General features: G+C 41.1%; 2 protein-coding genes across 2 annotated transcripts in view; one reads left to right on the top strand and one right to left on the bottom strand.

Annotated features, from left to right (window-relative positions):
* LOC113019362 (alpha-tectorin-like) overlaps nt 1–17,492 on the bottom strand; it is a 29,739-nt gene extending 12,247 nt beyond the window's left edge. The window contains exons 1-6 of the mRNA XM_026163024.1: nt 17,166–17,492; nt 16,988–17,011; nt 16,681–16,796; nt 15,560–15,838; nt 15,143–15,238; nt 14,878–15,043 (exon numbers count right to left, since the gene is read on the bottom strand). Of these exons, the coding sequence (XP_026018809.1) occupies nt 14,878–15,043; nt 15,143–15,238; nt 15,560–15,838; nt 16,681–16,796; nt 16,988–17,011; nt 17,166–17,280 (796 nt within the window). The 5' untranslated portion in view covers nt 17,281–17,492. The remainder of the gene's footprint in view (nt 1–14,877; nt 15,044–15,142; nt 15,239–15,559; nt 15,839–16,680; nt 16,797–16,987; nt 17,012–17,165) is intronic.
* On the top strand, nt 10,759–14,029 carry LOC113019364 (zinc finger MYM-type protein 1-like). The gene is made up of 3 exons (XM_026163026.1): nt 10,759–12,695; nt 13,120–13,234; nt 13,442–14,029. Exons 1-3 carry the CDS (start codon nt 11,167–11,169, stop codon nt 13,967–13,969), a joined length of 2,172 nt encoding a protein of 723 aa, XP_026018811.1. The 5' UTR covers nt 10,759–11,166; the 3' UTR covers nt 13,970–14,029.
* Nucleotides 17,493–19,569: the final 2,077 nt, after the last annotated feature.

Raw genomic sequence — 19,569 nt, 5'->3', positions numbered from 1 at the left:
CCATACTGTGATGAGCTGTAAATCCTCAATGAAATATATGACAATGCACTTTGATTAAGCAGACTAAACACATGCAATAACAATAATATGTGTAAAATGGGAATGGGCAATAAAAGTGTAAATTATTATTCTGTGAAATAACTATTCAAAAAATGTTCCAGGAGCAGTGGTGTGTGATGTGCATCACAATTGTGTCTCTTCTGTATATAGGTCAGCTCTCATTGCACAACATCAACCTACTTAGATAAAGAACAGGTATGTAGCTTACTGGTGTAGTGCCAAGTCACTCTTTATTGCTTCAACAACAAGTTGACCTTCACCTAACCCAATGATTCCTGGCCACCAAAGTACAACTGGTGCAGGATTCATATTTACATATTTAAGGTAATGTGCAATGTACTGAGAAACCTCATCCACTTCATTTTTCATTGTCTGCTTAGCATGCAATGCTTGTATTGAAATATGGAACTTTTCAAACACCAGTGCAGACGCCACTAAATCAGTTATCAGTGGACATATCCTGAGCGTGGGAGATAGTTCCTTATGTCATGGAACGGACATATTATAGTGGTTTAAGAAGAGTTACTAACCACCTAGTGCTAAGTAAGCAGAATGTCTTTTTGTAGAGGAAGTGGTCTACAGGAAGTAGTGTGCTCTTTAGCTGCTGCAGTGAAAAAAATTGTAATCTGATGGCAATCTCTGCAATCCTGGTGTTAAAGTCCACAATATCAGCTTCATCCGTAAGTTCCTATATATTTAATGTGTATTAGTAAGTTTTGACACTATTTTGAGTTAAATCATATGGAAGCAGGTAGATGCTTGTATTTTTCAGCAGATGCTTCATTTGTGGTCATGTATCTTTCATTAGAGCAATGTTATTCTCCCAGTGTAATGGAACATGTCTTCATTGTGTATTTTGCATTCCTTTTCTTTGTACAATCTTACAAAAAAGAGAGAGAGAGAATTTATTTTCATCATTAAATCCTGCCAAACACAACAAGGGGCCTGTTTCTTGGAGGATGAAGTGCTTGGAATAAAGAATGTTAAGCTAGCTGTATAGCTAAAATTCCATTGCCTGCAACAAACTTTAGTGAGGACAGCATAGTAAAAGGATGACCACTCAACGTGGAAGTTAAAAAGAGTGAAGTATTGTCAGTCTGCATCACACTGCAATGGAGGCCACAAGCGCCTCAACACTAGCTTCAAAGGAAGACAGAGCTGAAGGCTCACGAGATGAAGTTGAATCGGGGTCTATTTATTCTCGCCACAGCTCAAAGAGGTCACACTCATCAGCAAGCTCCAGAGTAAGCTATGAAGCAGCCAGGGCGCAAGCCAAAGCAGATGCAACGAAAACCAGAATAGCATTCACGGAAAAGGAAGGTGAACTGAGAGTTGAAAAGGCCAGACTAGAAGCCAAGAAAGATTACATTAATCTACAGAAAGAGGCTGAGGCTGCCCAAGCTGAAACTGAGGTGTTGGAGGCAGATGCAGGAGATGTGAACGAATTCAACAACAAAGAATTTGACTTTCTGCCCTTGCCAGAGTGTGCATTGAAAAGGACTGATCACTATGTTACACAGCACACACAAGAACAATTCCCACAAGAACCCAAAGTAGAGAATGATTCAACTTTACCGCCAACATCCACTCCGTTTCCAAGCTACAATCAGAATGCACAGCCCCAGCTCGTCGACAACGGAGCCAGCTTCTCTCAAAATAATGCTCAGCCACTCCATATGAACTTTCCACAGCAAGAAGATGAGCGCTACCAGCGCAGGGTACTGACCGACAACCGACCACATCCAAACAGCTCCCACAATAATGACTCATCTACAGATCTTGCCAAGTACCTTGCTAAATCCCAGCTGGTTTCTTCACGCCTAACGAAGTTTGATGACTTACCCGAACATTATGAAGCCTGGAGAGAAGCGTTCATCAACACAATCGAAAGTCTGAGTCTATCAGCGAGTGAAGAAATGGATCTGCTTTTCAAATGGCTGGGTAAAGAATCTGGTGAGCATGCAATCAGAATAGAGTCTGTGAATACCGGACAGCCTAAGGTGGGACTTAGAATGATCTGGGAAAGACTAAATAAAAAATATGGTGCTCCAGAGGTGATAGAAAGAGTTCTCTTTTGTAAACTTGAGAGTTTTCCGAAGATCCACAACAGAGAGTGTCAAAAACTACAAGAACTGGCTGACTTGCTTACTGAACTTGACGTTGCTAAACGAGAGGGTTACCTGCCAGGTTTAGCCTATCTTGATACATCAAGAGGTGTGCAGACAATTGTGGAAAAGCTCCCTTTAAATCTCCAAGACAAGTGGCTGTCACATGGGTGCAAATACAAGAGAGATCATCATGTTGCCTTTCCTCCTTTCTCCTACTTACTACTTAAAAAATTCATCTGCAGAGAGGCTGAAGAGAGAAATGATCCCAGTTTTAACTATCCAGATCTTTTCACAAATTCTTACAGAAAAGAAAAGTAAAATCAAGTGAGATCTGTCTCCGTGCACAAGACAAACATATCTATGGCTTTGGAGCGCAAAATAGGAAATCCAGAGAAGCTATGCCCCATGCACCACAAGCCTCATTCTCTTCAAAAATGCAGAGGTTTTCGAAAAATGCTCCTGGAAGAGAGGAAAAGGTTCTTAAAGGAAAACAACATATGTTTTTGCTGCTGCGTCTCTACGACTCATCAAGCCAAATCTTGTGAGGCTACCGTTAAATGCGGAGAATGTGACAGTGATAAACACATTTCCACTCTGCACCCCAGACCAGCTTCACGCTACTTCCTCGACAGAGAATGGGGGGGAGAGGTCGGACACAGAGGCACAGAGTGTCACATCCAGATGTACCCAGGTATGTGGGGATGGGTTTCAAGGCAAATCCTGCTCAAAGATCTGTCTGGTGAATGTGTACCCAAATGGCCACCAAGAGCAATGGCAGAAGATGTATGTCATTTTAGATGACCAAAGTAATGTTTCACTGGCCAGATCTGAGTTTTTTGACATGTTTGGTCTCATACACAGTGTGCCATACACACTGAAAACCTGTCCAGGCATCACAGAAGCATCTGGGAGAAGAGCCCACAGTTTTATGATAGAATCGTTGGATGGGAAAACTTACCATTCCCTTGCCTGCACTTATAGAGTGTAATGATATCCCAAACAACAGGTCAGAGATACCCACACCCAAAGCTGCATGTCACCACCATTATCTTAAAAGAGTGGCAAATAAGATTCCAGCGCTTGACCCAGATGCAGACATTCTTCTTGCATAGAAGATGCTCACAACACGCCTACAGTAAGTGCTATGAAAACCTGCATCCTGGAAAATGGCAGACCAAGTCACTTTGCCACGTGTGAGAATAAGATAAAGGTGAAAGAAAATCCTAATGGCAAAGATGAGAGAAAGAGAACCCCATCCAATGGAGACATCCAAAATGCATCGACAGTGACTAAACTTGGAGAAACAGTTTTCAATGCCACAGAAAATGACAACCTGCTAGCACACTCCATTGAGGATTCAGTCTTCCTACAGATCATGGAAGATGAAGTCTTCCAGGATGAGACAAAAAGCTGGGTTGTGTTAAGAAATAAATATATATTCTTAATGCTTATTTGCTGATTAGATTGTTTTATGAGAGGCCCAGACTTGACTAGGTCACAGGCTGACAGGAAACTGCATGTTTTTGCAGTATATGAGGAGCAGACAGAGAGTGAAACTAAGTTCAGACGAGGGGTGACAGGTTGCCCTGGCAACAGACCTCAGAAAGGGGAAGTTATTGCAAGCTGCACAGGAAGTAAGACACAAGGAAAAGAGGAACTGAGTAGAAGGAGTTGGGTGTATTGAAACTGTGTGTGGCGTCTGAAGTACTAAAATAACACCTATATGAGACTCATCTTGAGCTTCTAATGTTAGAGATTCTGCAACTGGCTTTGGGCTGTGCAGGGCTCTCTCTTCCGGAAGATGATTGAATAAAAAATATACAAATGTTTTGACCACTCTGAGTCGGGTTTTCTCTGTTCTATCATGGGGATCAAAGAATCAGGTTTAATAGTTGCCCCTCTTCCCTTTCGGCACTAGTGATGGGTCGTTCGCGAACGAAATGGCTCTTAGAGCCGGCTCTTTGACGTGAACGACGAGAGCCGGCTCCTTATCGCGAGCCGTTGCGGCTCGTGGGTTTTTTTTTTTTTTTCTTTCTCTCACCCTCTGTCTCGCACTTTTTTTCCGCTTCACTCTGCATGCGAGCCTTGTGCTTTACGCTGGGCAGAGGGGGGAGGGGCGGTAGTTACACTCAGTAGCACAGGAACAGAGCCAGAGGGAGAGAGAGAGAAAGAGAGCCAGGGACAACAACTTCACATTAGAAAGGTATAGTAATCATCCACAACTATTTTCGGTTGCAGATGATAAAGGATTCAGAAAGTGCGGATTCATGCGGGCCCATATGACAGAGAATGTGCATGTTCTTTTTCTTTTCATATTATAATTTATATTTAATTATATTTAATTGTGTTTTGCAGTGTTTTGTGTTGTTTTCACTTTAAATTTGTAAAAGGAAACAGCTGAAAATTTAAATAGTTAAAAGTTGAAATGTGAATAGTTGATTTTTGTATTATATGATTTATTTATTACATTTTATGTGGCGTGAATAAATAAAAGTATATTTACAGTGGTCCCTAGAGACAAAGCACATACAAACTTCAAATCACGTACGAACTCTGAAGCATGTACAAACTCCAAAACACGTAAAAACACGTACAAACTCCAAAACACGTAAAAACTCCAAAACACGTACAAACTCCGAAGCACGTAAAAACTCAGAAGCACATAAAAACTCAAAACACGTACAAAAGACAACAGAAGTGCTCCAGGATGCTGGGCGCAGTGTTGAGCTTTTGTTATCTTGTGGCTACACAATCCAGCAAGTACCAACGACCGGATTTGGTGTGTGATAGTAACAGGTAGATGAACTTTTTTTTTAAATTATTTGAATATATTTGAGTGCCTGTGTATAAATACACAAACAATACACACATGCTTTCAATTGTGTAATTTAAGTGATCTAGTAGCTCTGCTTTGGAAGTTCAGTTCATGCTAGAAATGTGTTTTGGAGTTTGTACGTGTTTTGTCTCTAGGGGCCACCGCATATATTTATATATAAACATATATAAATAAAACCACTTTTTTACGTTAGTAATTCCTTTTGTGCATAATTTTATATTATTGTGAATAATAAATTAATTAAAGCAACAAAACAACCTGAAGAGCCGGTTCGGAGCCGAAAGAGCCGGCTCTTTTTAGTGAGCCGAGCCGAAAGAGCCGGCTCTCTAAAAAGAGCCGGAAATCCCATCACTATTCGGCACCCACGTAAACGTCTACCAAATAACAGATGCTATGTTCATCACGTCTGATGTCACTGCAGAAGACTTTAGATAAGAAGCCTGAAATGAAAATGCATTTCACAGACTTCATGCAAAATATGTTAGACAAGGGACATGCTGAACTTGCTCCACCACTCCAGGAGGGGGCAGAATGCTGGTATTTGCCCACGTTTGGTGTTTACCATCCCAAAAAAACAACCAAGATTCATGTGGTACTTGATTCCAGTGCTCAGCATGATGGAATCTCGCTAAATGAGGTGCTGCTGTCTGGACCAGATCTTAACAACAGTCTCGTTGGTGTCCTCAGATTCAGAAAAGATCCTGTGGCCATAACTGCAGATATTCAGCAGATGTTTTGCTGTTTCATTGTTCGTGAGGACTGCAGGGATTTCCTTAGATTCCTGTGGTACCAGGATAACGATCTGAGTAAGGATGTGGTGGATTATCACATGCGTGTTAATGTTTTCGGAAACAGCCCATCACCTGCAGTGGCAATCTTTGGTCTGAGGAAAGCAGCAGAGCACCAAGAAGTTGAATATGGCAGTGATGCAAGGTGCTGCGTAGAAAGAGACTTTTATGTAGATGACAGCCTCCGATCTTTTGCTACAGCAGCAGAGGCCATTGATGTTCTGCGTCGAACACAGAAGATGTTGGCAGCATCTAACATCACTCTGCACAAAATAGCTCCAAATCGAGCTGAAGTAATGAACGCATTTCCTGCAGATCAAAGAGCAGACAATGTAAAAGACCATAACCTCTTCGTGGATGACTTACCAGTCCAATGCAGTCTTGGAGTCAGCTGGAACATAATGACTGACACTTTCGGATTCAATATTCCTGAGAATCAAAAGCCATTTACACGCCGTGGTGTCCTGTCAACAGTAAACAGTCTGTTCGATCCTTTGGGGTATAGCTCCTGTTGTGGTGACAGGGAGACTGATTCTAAGAGAGCTAACAACCGAGAATGCAGACTGGGATGCAGAACTCACTGAGGCTAAAAAAGAAAGTTGGAGAAGATAGAATGAATCATTGTCAGCACTAAAAAACCTTGATGTTCCACAAGCATATGCCTCTTTCTCTGTTTCCAAAGCACAGCACGCTGAATTATCGATTTTCTGTGATGCCTCTGTCAAAGCAATATCTGCAGTTGCTTATCTTAAGTCAACAAATGAACAAGGTCTTCAAGAGGTGGGTTTTTGGGAAATCCAAGCTCGCTCCCAACCCAGGCTTTACAATCCCAAGACTGGAGTTCTGTGCTGCTGTCATGGCCGTTGAGATAGCCGATCTTGTAATCAGGGAGCTTGATCTGGATCTCAAGGCAGTGAAATTCTACACTGACAGCAGAGTTGTATTGGGATACATACACAACGAGACTAGGGGGTTGTATGTGTGCAGCGCATCCGGCAGTCAACACGACCAGAGCAGTGGAACTACATTCCTTCAGAACTAAATCCAGCTGATCATGGGTCACGTTCTGTTCCAGCCGCCGAGCTTGCTGACACCACGTGGCTAACAGGATCAGCATTCCTAATGAAACAACCAAAGGTAGCTGCCAGTGGCGATAATGGATCAACATTTGACCTTGTGAACCCAGATGCTGATGCTGATGTACGTCCTGAGGTAACCTCGCTCGCCACACAAGTTAGTAGAGACAAGCTTGGCTCAAAACGCTTCCAGCATTTTTCTAGCTGGACCACACTCAGTAAGACTGTGGCACGTCTGTGTCATATTGCTCAGTGTTTCTCCCACTCCTCAAAGAATCAAAGGTGTGTTGGATGGCATATCTGCAAAAGTGGCCTGTCAGTCGTTGACATTGTCAGAGCAGAACAGATCATCATAAAATGCGTGCAAGAAGAAATGTATTCAGAAGAACTGAAATGCATCAAAATGAAACATGACCTTCCGAAAACCAGCACTCTGTACAAACTCCGACCCATTCTTGACAACGAAGGTATGTTAAGAATAGGTGGACACATTGGCCGAGGACACCTTGAAAGGGGTGAAGTCCATCCGCTAATAATACCAAGCCGCAGCCATGTAGCAAGCTTGCTTGTTTGTCATCATCATCAGGCTGTGAAGCACCAGGGCAGGCATTTCACTGAAGGTGCAATTCGCAACAGTGGTCAGTGGATTGTTGGAGGGAAACATCTCATCAGCAGCATCATTCACAAGTGTGTTACATGCAGGAAACTAAGAGGAAGAACCGAGCAGGAACAAATGTCAGACCTACCCACAGAGCGCCTTCAGGTTGACCCTCCATTTTCCTACGCTGGCCTTGATGTTTTTGGACCATGGGAAGTGGTGATAAGCCGTACCAGAGGCGGTCAAGCACAAGACAAAAGGCGGGCTGTCCTTTTCACATGTATGTCCACACGAGCCATACATTTTGAGGTTATTGAAACAATGACGTCCTCAAACTTTATAAATGCGCTCTGAAGATTTTTCTACATCAGGGGTCATATCAAACAGCTTTGCTCGGACTGTGGGACCAATTTCACTGGAGCGTTCAAAGAGCTGAAGATGGATCCTGGCAATAAGAGCGTAGAGGATTATCTTCTTCAACAAAAATGCACTTGGGTTTTCAACCCACCTCAATCCTCTCATATGGGCGGCGCTTGGGGGCGCATGATTGGAGTGGCAAGACGGATTTTAGATTCTATGCTTCTTCAGGTTGGACATGTAAAACTCACTCATGAGGTCTTAACCACTTTCATGGCTGAGGTGAGTGCCATTGTCAATGCAAGGCCGTTAATACCAGTTTCTACTGATCCTGAGGCGCCTCTGGTAGAGGACCCGAGCTTGAAGGATAAACCGCCCGCAGGGGCGTGCTGGGTGTTTTTTTATATATATATATGTACTTCTATATACATATGCAGGACACCTTAAACTAGTTTTTTAATTAAGCAGCAAGGCAGAACAAAGTCGGGCCTGTATCAAGACACGAGGACTAAACCCCAATTCAACCAGACGCAGAACTGATCCGGAATTAAAACAGGACTACAACAGTAACCAAGACAGAATCAGAACTAGATGATAGTAGCACTAAAAATCATCATAGACCTGCACTACACTTATTTTTTAATTCTACCAAAGTACAATATTTAGATTGAGAAAAGTTTATATAATTATTTAGCCTTGTTGTGCAAACAAGCCAGCATAACTTAATAAATATAGAATTTGAAAAGTAACAAATGGTATCTAAAAAGAAACACTAGGTACTAGATACATGTTCTGATGAGTTTTGGCAAACAACCATTTGACTAACATGTGTGTCTCACCTGCTCTTGTTCATCTCTGTTCTGTCGTCATTCTCTCTCTCCCTCTCTGTTCCTCTCTCTCCCTCTTTGTGCTGACAATCAAGCCAAACACCAACATCATCAACTATACAGTTGAAACCAGATATTTATGTACTCTTTAGATAAAAACACAAACACTTTTTTAATTGTAATATCAAATCAGACTAAATGTTTATTTTTTTAGATTGATAAATATAAAAAACATATTTGTTAACTTTAAGAGTAAAGAGAGAAACTATCTGTATTTCTCAATTATAAATGGCACCAAATTGTATTCAAATTGAGCCACACTTATGGAGGTCCACAATTCTTTTCCTGGTGTTTTGGTTGATATCTCTTGATTTTCCCATGTCAAAGAAACAGGCTCTGTGTTTTGCCTTATATGCATCCACAGGTGTGCCACCAATTCACTCACATGGACTCTACTAACCTATCAGAAGCTTCTTCAGCTCAGAATGGAATTGTCTGGAGTTTTCTTATTAATTAACAATAAACTTAGTGTATATGTACTCCTAAATTTGATGAAAGTGATTAAAATAGACAGCTCCCTCTTTTTATTCTGACATTTAACTAATTCAAAAGATATTTCAACATTTATTTATCTAAAACAAAACAAGTTTACTCTAAATTGATGTTTAACAGTAAAAAAAGGTTTTTATGTATTCTCCCTAAAGTGTATGTAAATATCTGGTTTCAACTGTGAATATACTGCTGTGTATTGAAATTCCTCTTGTTTTGCATAGATATACTGAACAACATCCAAAGCATAATATAAAAAATAACATCTACCTGAGTTTTTTGCGCTCTGTGCTTCGTGTGTTGTTTTTGTTTTATACAGTTGTCAGTCAGGCATCTAACTAACAAATTACACTCCAAAAGACCCCATGCTTCTGAAAAAATGACCCGGGCTTAAGCCCAGTAAGCCACCCCCCGCTCCGCTGATGGTTGACTCCAAATCTCCCGAACACTACGTCGATTTGAGAACGCAAGACCGAAACAGCGAGACCAAGACCGAGACCAAGACAAAAGTCCGTCGAGACCAAGACGAGACCACCCATATGGAAAAGATATATATAAATCTTATAAAGTTTGTATCTGTCTTGTGTGAAACTTGTATGAAAAGCATGTAAGTGTGAAAACAGATATAAGATCCCTTGAAAAATTATATAATGAAACTTGTATGTTTCTGATACTTACTAAAACAATGTATGAAAGTAATGCGAAAGTGGCCACTTTCATGAGTAAATCATGTAAGCCTTATATCACATATAAGTTTTTACTATTTCTTTTCCGTATGGGCAAGACCATGTAAAAGTGGTCTCGAGACATCCAACTCTACTACCACACACCAAATCCGGTCATTGGTACTTGCTGGCTAGTGTGGCCACTAGGTAACAAAAGCTCAACACTGCGCCTAGCATTCTGGAGCACTTCTATTGTGTTTTGTACGAGCTTCGAAGTTTGTACGTGCTATGGAGTTTTTACGTGTGTTGGAGTTTTTACGTGCTTCGGAGTTTGTACGTGCTTCAGAGTTCTTACGTGTTTTGAAGTTTGTACGTGCTTTGTCTCTAGGGGCCACCGTAAATATACTTTTATTTATTCACTCAACATAAAATGTAATAAATAAATCATATAATACAAAAACCAGTTCAACTTTTAACTATTTAAATTTTCAGCTTTTTCCTTTTAAACATATTTAAAGTGTAACAACACAAAACACTGCAAACCACAACACAATTCAACATAAATTAAAATATGAAAACAAAAAGTACATGCATATTCTCTGTCATATGGGCCTGCATGAATAAACTTTCTGAATCCTTTATCATCCAACTGAAAATAGCTGTGGATGATTACTATACCTTTCTAATGTGACGTTGTTGTCTCTGTCTCTCCATCCCGCTCTGTTCCTGTGCTACTGTGTGTGTAACTACCGGCCCTCCCCCCTCTACCCAGCGCAAAGCACAAGGCTCGCATGCGGAGTGAAGCGGAAAAAAAGTGCGAGACAGAGGGTGAGAGAAAGAAAAAAAAAAAACCCCAAAGCTCGCGATAAGGAGCTGGCTCTCGTCGTTCACCAGTGGCGGCTGGCCCATAGGGGGCGCTCGGGCTCCGCCCCCCCAAATGTGGAGGAGTAAAAATATATATTTTTAAAAAATTCATCAATGATAGTTTTACTATGTGTGTGCCCATATACAGCCAGGCGTATTTTAACATTTTCACCAGCTGACTCATTAAAGTTCAACCAACAAACGGTGTTTTTCTTCTTCTGGGGCGCTCGTCAAAGCGCCCTTGATATGCAGCGAAATAGCCTATCATTAAATGGTTGCCAGGGGAAAATAATAAATATTTGACCTATCAGCGTCGCTGAATTAAATGGTTTGGGGGCGCTTAAAATTGCGCCCCTGCAGAAAACGCGCGAAGATTTGCTGTTCTAGAATTTTACCTCAGTCAGTAGCCTAAGTGAGCTATAAGGTCAGAGAGAGACGATGGCAGCGGTATTGTTAACGGTTGAGGCACAGCCTCCCCCAAATTCGGTTAGATCGCTTCTAACCTACCCTTTTGCCAGAAGGACAATGGCAGAAAAACTGCAAGTTAAAGAGTTGGGACCTGACAAGCCCGAAATTCAACTAACCCAGGCAACGAAGGAGAAGTCAAAAGCATACAACAGGACTTTTTGTCGGAGTTGGTTCCAGCGCAAGTCGTGGCTGACAGGCTGTGGAACAGCTAATGCACTTTTTTGTTTCCCGTGCATACTGTTCAAAAGTGACAAGTGTGATTTGACGTGGACACAATCTGGACAAACCGACTTAAAGCACCTCTCCGAACGAATCAAGAAACATGAAAGCTCACGAGTTCATATGGACAACAGTGTAAAGCTAGCTGTGCTAGGGAAAACTAGCATAGCGGCGCAGCTAGATGATGGACATCGGATTGCTTTAAGAAGGCACAACGAAGAGGTAGATAAAAACCGTCATATTTTATCTAAAATCATCGATTGTATTAAGTTTTGTGGTGCTTTTGAGCTAGCAATGCGGGGACATGATGAAAGTGATTCCTCAGACAATCCAGGGATTTTTAGAGGTTTAGTCGACTTGATGGCATCAATTGATCACGACTTGAGGCAACACCTTGAAAATGCTACTGTATTTAAAGGCACCTCGAAAACAGTCCAGAACGAGATCCTGGATTGCATGTTGGCAGTTCTGAGAGAAAGGATCGTGGAAGAAGTAAAGGCAGCGAAGTTTTTAGCCATTCAAGCTGATGAAACCACTGACATTTCTACACACTGTCAGTTAGTCATGGTGCTAAGATACATTGACCAACGAAACCGTATTCAAGAGCGTTTTTTTGAATTCATCAAGCTACCCAATGCTTGTGCAGATGCAATAGCCAGTGCCTTATCGGAGAGGCTGCGCTTCATCCTCCCCCAGGGACAAGAGAGAAAGTTGATCGCCCAGGCCTACGATGGGGCCGCTGTAATGAGGGGTACCACTGGAGGAGTGCAGCGTAAGATACAGGACATTTATGCTAACGCTCACTACGTACATTGTTATGCCCATCAGTTAAACCTGGTAATGCAACAAGCAACCTCCCACATCCCTCAAATCAGTCACTTTTTTTCCGACATAGCAGGATTCGCTTCTTTTTTTACTAAATCGAGCAAGAGGACTGCAGTGCTTGACGAGGTGGTGGCGCACCGACTTCCAAGTGCATCGGCAACCCGTTGGAACTTCAACAGTCGTGCTGTGAATACAGTGTATGAACATAAAGACGATCTGGTGAGGTGTTTTCAGACCATCCGTAACAGTGAAGGATTTGATGCCCCTACAAAGAGAGATGCCGGTGGTTTCGTGAGAATGCTGGAAGACGAAGCTTTCTGTTTTTTCCTGGCCTTGTTTCACAAGATAATGCCACATGTAGACATGCTGTATAACCACCTACAGAAGAGAAACATCGATTCTGTCACCATCGCAGGGATCACCCAGACATTCATCAGCCGCATGCAGGCTATCAGGTAGGCATAAAAGCATAAATATGTAACCTAGAATAAATGTTAATTATCTATGCATAGATTCTATCAAATTCTCTGCATATATTCTGTGTTCTGTGACTTAAATGTTTAATGGAATTCAGATAATTTTGATTTATATCAGCCTTTGAAGTAATTTTATGAAAAATATTTGATTAAGTATATTTGATGAAGTATATTCCCAGTAATGATTTGATGTAGCCTATACCATAGGCTATTTCCTGAAATTATGGCCAGGGCCTTTATTTACTTGCACTGGTTTTCCCCCAGCCATTAAACCAGGTCCGGTTATTAATTAAATCCGGTAATTCCCGGTAATTAGAACACAACCTTTGTTTGGTTTGTGTTTGGTTAATATATCCCTATTCAGTTTTCAGAAGCCATTAATGAAACTTATGTATTGGATCAGGGAGGCACTTCCTAATCTGGTTGTGGATGAGGAGTACAGGGGACCTGTTCAAGACCCACCCACAAAGAGACGGAGAACATTGGGGGAAGACAGGCAACACCATTTGGCACTGGAGGTAAGCACTAGCTGCTTGGTCTGATTTAAATCGGATCATCAGATAAAATCTAATGACGATGCTGTCAGATGTCATTTGATATAGTGGTCGTGACTGTTTTGTTTTGTTATGGACAGATTTTTTTTTTCAGAATAATGATTAACATGAGACATGTGCCAAAGTCTTACCACTGAATCTAACTCTTACCAATTATATATTATTGGATAGGTGTGCGACACCATTATGAGCCATGCCAAGGAGAGGTTTTCTTTCACCAAGCACCTTGTCAGCGCCACTCTGTTGCAAGGAGACTTGTTCCAACAACACAGCAAAAATTTTCCAGATGCAGCACTACAAACCACAGTGGAAGCCTATCCCTCATTGGACAAAGCCAGACTTAAAACAGAACTGTCCCTGATCTACGACAACGAGGAGTTTCAGAGTTGTAGTGGTGCGCTGGCGCTCTATCAGGTTCTGATGGAAAACAACCTTCAAGACACATTCACCGAAACTGTAAGTCTTCTTAACATCCTCATCACCACACCAATGACAACATCAGAATCGGAGAGGTGTTTCTCTACTTTAAAGAGGATAAAAACTTTCCTGAGAAACAATATGGCTCAGGATCGGCTCAACGCTCTGGCTATGCTGTCCATAGAGAAAAAACTCACACAAGAACTTCCTGATTTCAACACCAGGGTCATCGAGAAATTTGCCACTCAGAAAGACAGACGAGCAAAGTTCTTGTACAAATAAGAACCCTTAACCATATTTACTCTCTTTCTCCATCCCTCTCTCTTTCTCTCTTTAGCCCACCCCCCCAATCAGTTTACAGTTGTTGTTTTCAATAGTTATTTTTCATTCATTCAAAAAAAAAAAAAAAAATCTGTTCATGTTCATTTTTACAAATCTATACAAATGGCCAGAATATGGTTGTTCATTTTTACAAATCTATACAAATGGCCAGAATATGGTTGTTCATTTTAAATTTAAATTAAAATTGTGTTGTTTGATGTACTCATTAAATGGGTCATTTTAGTCGATATCATAAAAATTGCCCCCCCTGAGATTTTTTTCAGGAGCCGCCACTGTCGTTCACGTCAAAGAACCGGCTCTAAGAGCCATTTCGTTCGTGACGACACGTCACTACAAACACAACAAGCGGCCTATTTCTTGGAGGATGAAGAGCTGGGAATAAAGAATGTTAAGCTGTATAGCTGAAATTACGTTGCCTGCAACAAACTTTAGTGAGGACAGCATACCTTATGCAGTTAAGGACCAAAATGAAGAAGTGAATCCTGCCTTAGGATAAGTCACTTTGTTGGGAACAGCTTCTCTCTCTCTAGCATTTTTTATTCTTTGCTTGCCATATGTTGCCATTCAAAATCTTTCAAAACCTCTGAATTCATGGCTAAACATCCTTTAAGCAGGTAGGAAGAATGTTTTTAAGCCTCCAACTAATAATTTGAAATTCCTTCATTAGTTCTTGATTCCAACAACAGTCAGAGACTTTAATGTTAATAACCTCAACCTCATTGCTTTACTGTACTCTTAATGCACTGTGATTAGAATTCTTGCCTTGCCTTTCACAGATGCACATCACTATAATGTTATATAACACAAAGGCTACAGAAGCAGTTGCCTCCTGTATCCTGCAGTCTTACCATTAAAAGTGCAGCCTGTTGATCCATGGTCTGTCCGGAAGGCCCAGCGACCTGGTTCATTGACGTTGCTGCCAAGGCGAAAATTTGAGTTACTCCCTGATGCAGCACTGGTGAATGATCCAGGGAGGACATAATAGTGAGTGGAGTCGATTGTATCATAACCAGCCTGCAAATGTGAGTCACAAAATTATGATTATTACATTTAGAAATAATGAATGTTTTTTCATTAGTAAATATGCAGAGTATTGACTATAGTAGGTCTGACCTGAATGCTCCGTGTTCTTGAGGCTATTATACCGTAATTCATCAGCACAAATGAATATTGGCCTCCAGAGATCAGCACAGCTTGGACAGTAGTGCGCTGGAAAATATGAATTCAGTTATTATATGTTCTGTTTGATCAGTGTTCTGCTGGATTTACACCTAATTTGGTTATGATACACTTTTCATGTATGCTTTAGGTCATCTTCAGGTATCACTTAAAAAAAAAAAAAAAAAGTTCAATATTGAAAAATAATCTTTGTATGAAATATATCACAGGAATTTATGTCTTTATGTCTGGAAGGTGACACTAGATTACACTAATCTACTGTTCCTGAATTAGTAAAGTAGGCAACAGACTTTCACGTACACATCACACATAAGCACATAATTTGATTCCAAATTTTGGAAGCTGACTTACTGTTCCACTTGTGGGATAATAGGCCACCTCAAACCAAGTTGCAACAAAGACCCAGTTGGCATTAAAGTTCAGTCCTGGAAAGTATTGATTGATGTCTTGTGTAGCTTGCTGGAGAACACTGCCGCTGGTGTATTGTTTGTAGTAGATCTGACCATTTACTCTGTTGTCTAAATCTGTCCAGAATGGAGCGATGATGTCTCTGGATCCATACATTGGAAACAGTTGCGGGGTGTAGCTAGACCATGATGCATCAAAGGTCAGATGCCCATTGTGGTTTACCTAGAAAATAAAAACATTCTTGTAAGTCAAAACCAGTATAAATTAGGTATCTTCAGACACAGGTGTTGATCACTTGTTATTAAAATGATGGATCTGATATCACTGTGTTGGTCTTGTTCCTGCATCATCATAGTAATTATAGTCCAGGATCAATATTACAACTGACCAGTCACATTGTTATAATATTGTGTCTTTGTAAGGAAATGTAAGGATGTGTATGTAATGTAAGGAAAAAACATTTTAATAAATACATTGTCTTTCTCATGAAAGAATAAAGTTATGTTGAAACCAAGCACACCATTGTTTTTCTTGTGACATTACCAATAAGTTTGATGTGTCACATGGCCCTCTTCCTATTGAAAAAACAAAAGTTGTATCCAAGATTGCTGACTTCTAATTGGTCACCATGGTCACCACTCATCTTGAGGAGTTTGCCCCCTCACATATACTAATGTGCCACAAACAGGACTTTAATATCACCAACCATTCCCATGTTATTACGGTGTATCCATATAAATGGCCCACCCTGTAGTTCTGCTATACGTCACACACACAGTTCCGATCAAAACAACTCTGCTTAGTTTCACTTTCTGTCTGCCACGCTTCCTGTGCTCTGCAAAAGCATGCGGTTTCCTGTAAGTACTCTGACATTGTACTCAAACTGGCTTTCTCCTACTCTGGCCTCTATAAAACAAAATAAACAGAATATAAGCACTAAGAATATATATTTATCCTGTAACAATGTTTTATATTGTAATTAGTGGCAGTACGTTTAATTAGACAGCAAAATATTTTAATGGTACAAATGTAGTAAATGAATTGTTAATGTTAATTTTACATACATAAATGCTGTTATATGTCCTCCCAAAATAGAAAAAAGGTCTTAGCAGGGTAATCTGTGGAGAACTTCCATCATCTATCTTGAAGCATTTAGTTCCAGATGTTGGGTAAAGAGGTCCTAAGAAGCAATTAGGTAGATCATGACAAAAAGATAGAAAAGGCCTATATGGTTAATATTCTGCAAACATAAATATGAAACATATTTCTCACAGGCTTTCAGTCTTTACTCTTCTATGAAATGTGAGGCTGATATAAACTGAGGATAAAGCAATAAAAGTCAAATCTTTAGAGTTTTGAAAAGATACTTACTGACAGCCTGAGCAGTCACTACACCTGTACATGAAACAAAACACGGATAAATAAAATTATGACAAGTTTTCTAAGATTGTAAGATGTTATTTCTGATCCAAAAAATTTGAGTCATCACTTAGATAAAAATAAAAAAAACAATAAAATGGATTAAAGGAACATAAGTACAATTACTTACCTGTCATTCCCAAAAGCAGCACAAAAAACATTATTTGACCCACCATTCTGTCAAATCGGTTCTCTAGCATATCGACACTATCTCTCCACACAACGACCCTCCTTGGTCGTGGCATGTGGATATTTCTTTAAGACACTCCGGCACGCCCGGCTACACTCCACAGCTTACGTATAAAACAGATGACCGGTGACCGTTTGATCTCCACTTCTGTTGGAGTGCCTTGAGAGTGCTGTATGCATGTGCGTCTGTCAGGAGCGTGCTGCGTCTGTCAGGAGCGTGCTCCCCTGATACTAGTGATGTGTTGTCGCGAACGAAACGGCTCTTAGAGCCGGTTCTTTGACGTGAACGACATGAGCCGTGGGTTTTGTTATTTTCTCTCACCCTCTCTTTCACACTTTTTTCCCGCTTCACTCCGCATGCGGGCCTTGTGCTTTGCACTGGGAAGAGGGGGGAGGGGCGGTAGTTACACACGCAGTAGCACAGGAACAGAGTGGGACGGAGAGAGAGAGAAAGAGAGCCAGGGACAACAACGTCACATTAGAAAGGTATAGTAATCATCCACAACTATTTTCAGTTGCGGATGATAAAGGATTCAGAAAGTTTATTCATGCAGGCCTATATGACAGAGAATATGCATGTACTTTTTGTTTTCATACTTTAATTTACATTTAATTGTGTTGTGGTTTGCAGCGTTTTGTGTTGTTTCATTTTAAATTTGTTTAAAAGGAAAAAGCTGAAAATTTAAATAGTTAAAAGCTAAACTGTGACTAGTTGGTTTTTGTAATATATGATTTATTTATTACATTTTATGTGGAGTGAATAAATAAAAGTATATTTACGGTGGCCCCTAGAGACAAAGCACATACAAACTCCAAAACACGTAAAAACTCTAAAACACATAAAAACTCAGAAACACGTACAAAACACAACAGAAGTGCTCCAGGATGCTAGGCGCAGTGTTGAGCTTTTGTTACCTAGAGGCTACACAAGCCAGCAAGTGCCAACGACCGAATTTGGTGTGTGGTAGTAACAGGTAAACGAACATTTCTTTTTTAAATTATTTGAACATATATGAGTGCTTGTGTGTAAATACACAAACAATACATGTATGCTTTCAATCGTATAATTTAAGTGATCTAGGTAGCTCTGTTTTGGAAGTTCAGTTAACGCTAGAAATGTGTTTTGGAGTTTGTACGTGCTTTGTCTCTAGGGGCCACTGTATATATTTATGTATAAACATATATATATATATAAAACCACTTTTTTAACATTAGTAATTCCTTTTGTGCATAATTTTATATTATTATTAATAATAAATTAATTAAAGCAACAAAACAACCTGAAGAGCCGGTTCGGAGCCGAAAGAGCCGACTCTTTTTAGTGAGTCGAGCCGAAAGAGGCGGTTTTCTAAAAATGAGCCGGAAATCCCATCACTACCTGGTAGCCCCGGTATTCCCCCAATATTCCCTGGTGTTCCCCGGTATCCCCCCAATATGCCCTGGTGTTCCCCCGGTATCCCCTAGCTTGTTGCTTCCCCTTTGTTGGTCTCCCTTCCCCGGCTTATCGCCTCGAAAAATAGGCTTATGCGCCGGTTGGATCACGCCGTGCGGCTGCTGGCTAGCGAGTAGCTCGGCTACAAGTGAGGAAACACAGCAGGGACACGGCTTCGGCGTTAGGCATACGCTGTCGCCTGGGCACTGTGCAGCTCGGCTGCTATGTGTGTTCACACAGCGGGGATACGGCTTCAAGGTTCCAAGCGTTCGCTGTCGGCGTGGGGAATAAACATAATAAACACGCTACGGTTTGTGCCGGCTAATCGTTAGCCGGCTCGTAGCATTCCAACCGGTTAGCCTGTCTGGCGTGTCGCCCGCAGCTCGCGGGTTAACGCGACCAGCAGGACTCAGCTCGGCTACATTGGGGAGATGTGTCAGAGTTCCAAGCATATGCTTTTACCTGTTAGCATTGTGAAGCGGGAGCTTAAAAACATTGAAGGGGGAATTCAGGTTGCGGCTAGTGCCGGCTACCTGTTAGCACTTCCTGGTTAGCGTGCGGCCCCGCCCCCTTGCTTGGTAGCAGAAGTATGGCAGCCCACACGTCCCAAACATGTCATGTCTTCATTTTTGCCTTTTTACGATAGGCACGAGCAGTGGGGCTATGCCTGGGCGAAAAATATGGGCTCAAAATGTGGTCATAAATATTTTGTACTTGTAAAAAAGATTTGTATGTGTAAAAAAGACTTGTGTGTGCGTAAAAAAGATTTGTGTGTGCGTAAAAAAGATTTGTATGTGTAAAAAAGATTTGTGCGTGCGTACCCCAACCCAGCGTTTTCCTTCATCACCACGAAGGAAAACAGTCTGTGGTTGTCCGAGTTTGGTGATTTTTGTGTCACAGGTGTTTAATACAG

This window comes from Astatotilapia calliptera, chromosome 3 (assembly GCF_900246225.1).
Source record: "Astatotilapia calliptera chromosome 3, fAstCal1.2, whole genome shotgun sequence".
NCBI lineage: Eukaryota > Metazoa > Chordata > Actinopteri > Cichliformes > Cichlidae > Astatotilapia > Astatotilapia calliptera.
This window is presented reverse-complemented; position numbering and strand designations above follow the sequence as displayed.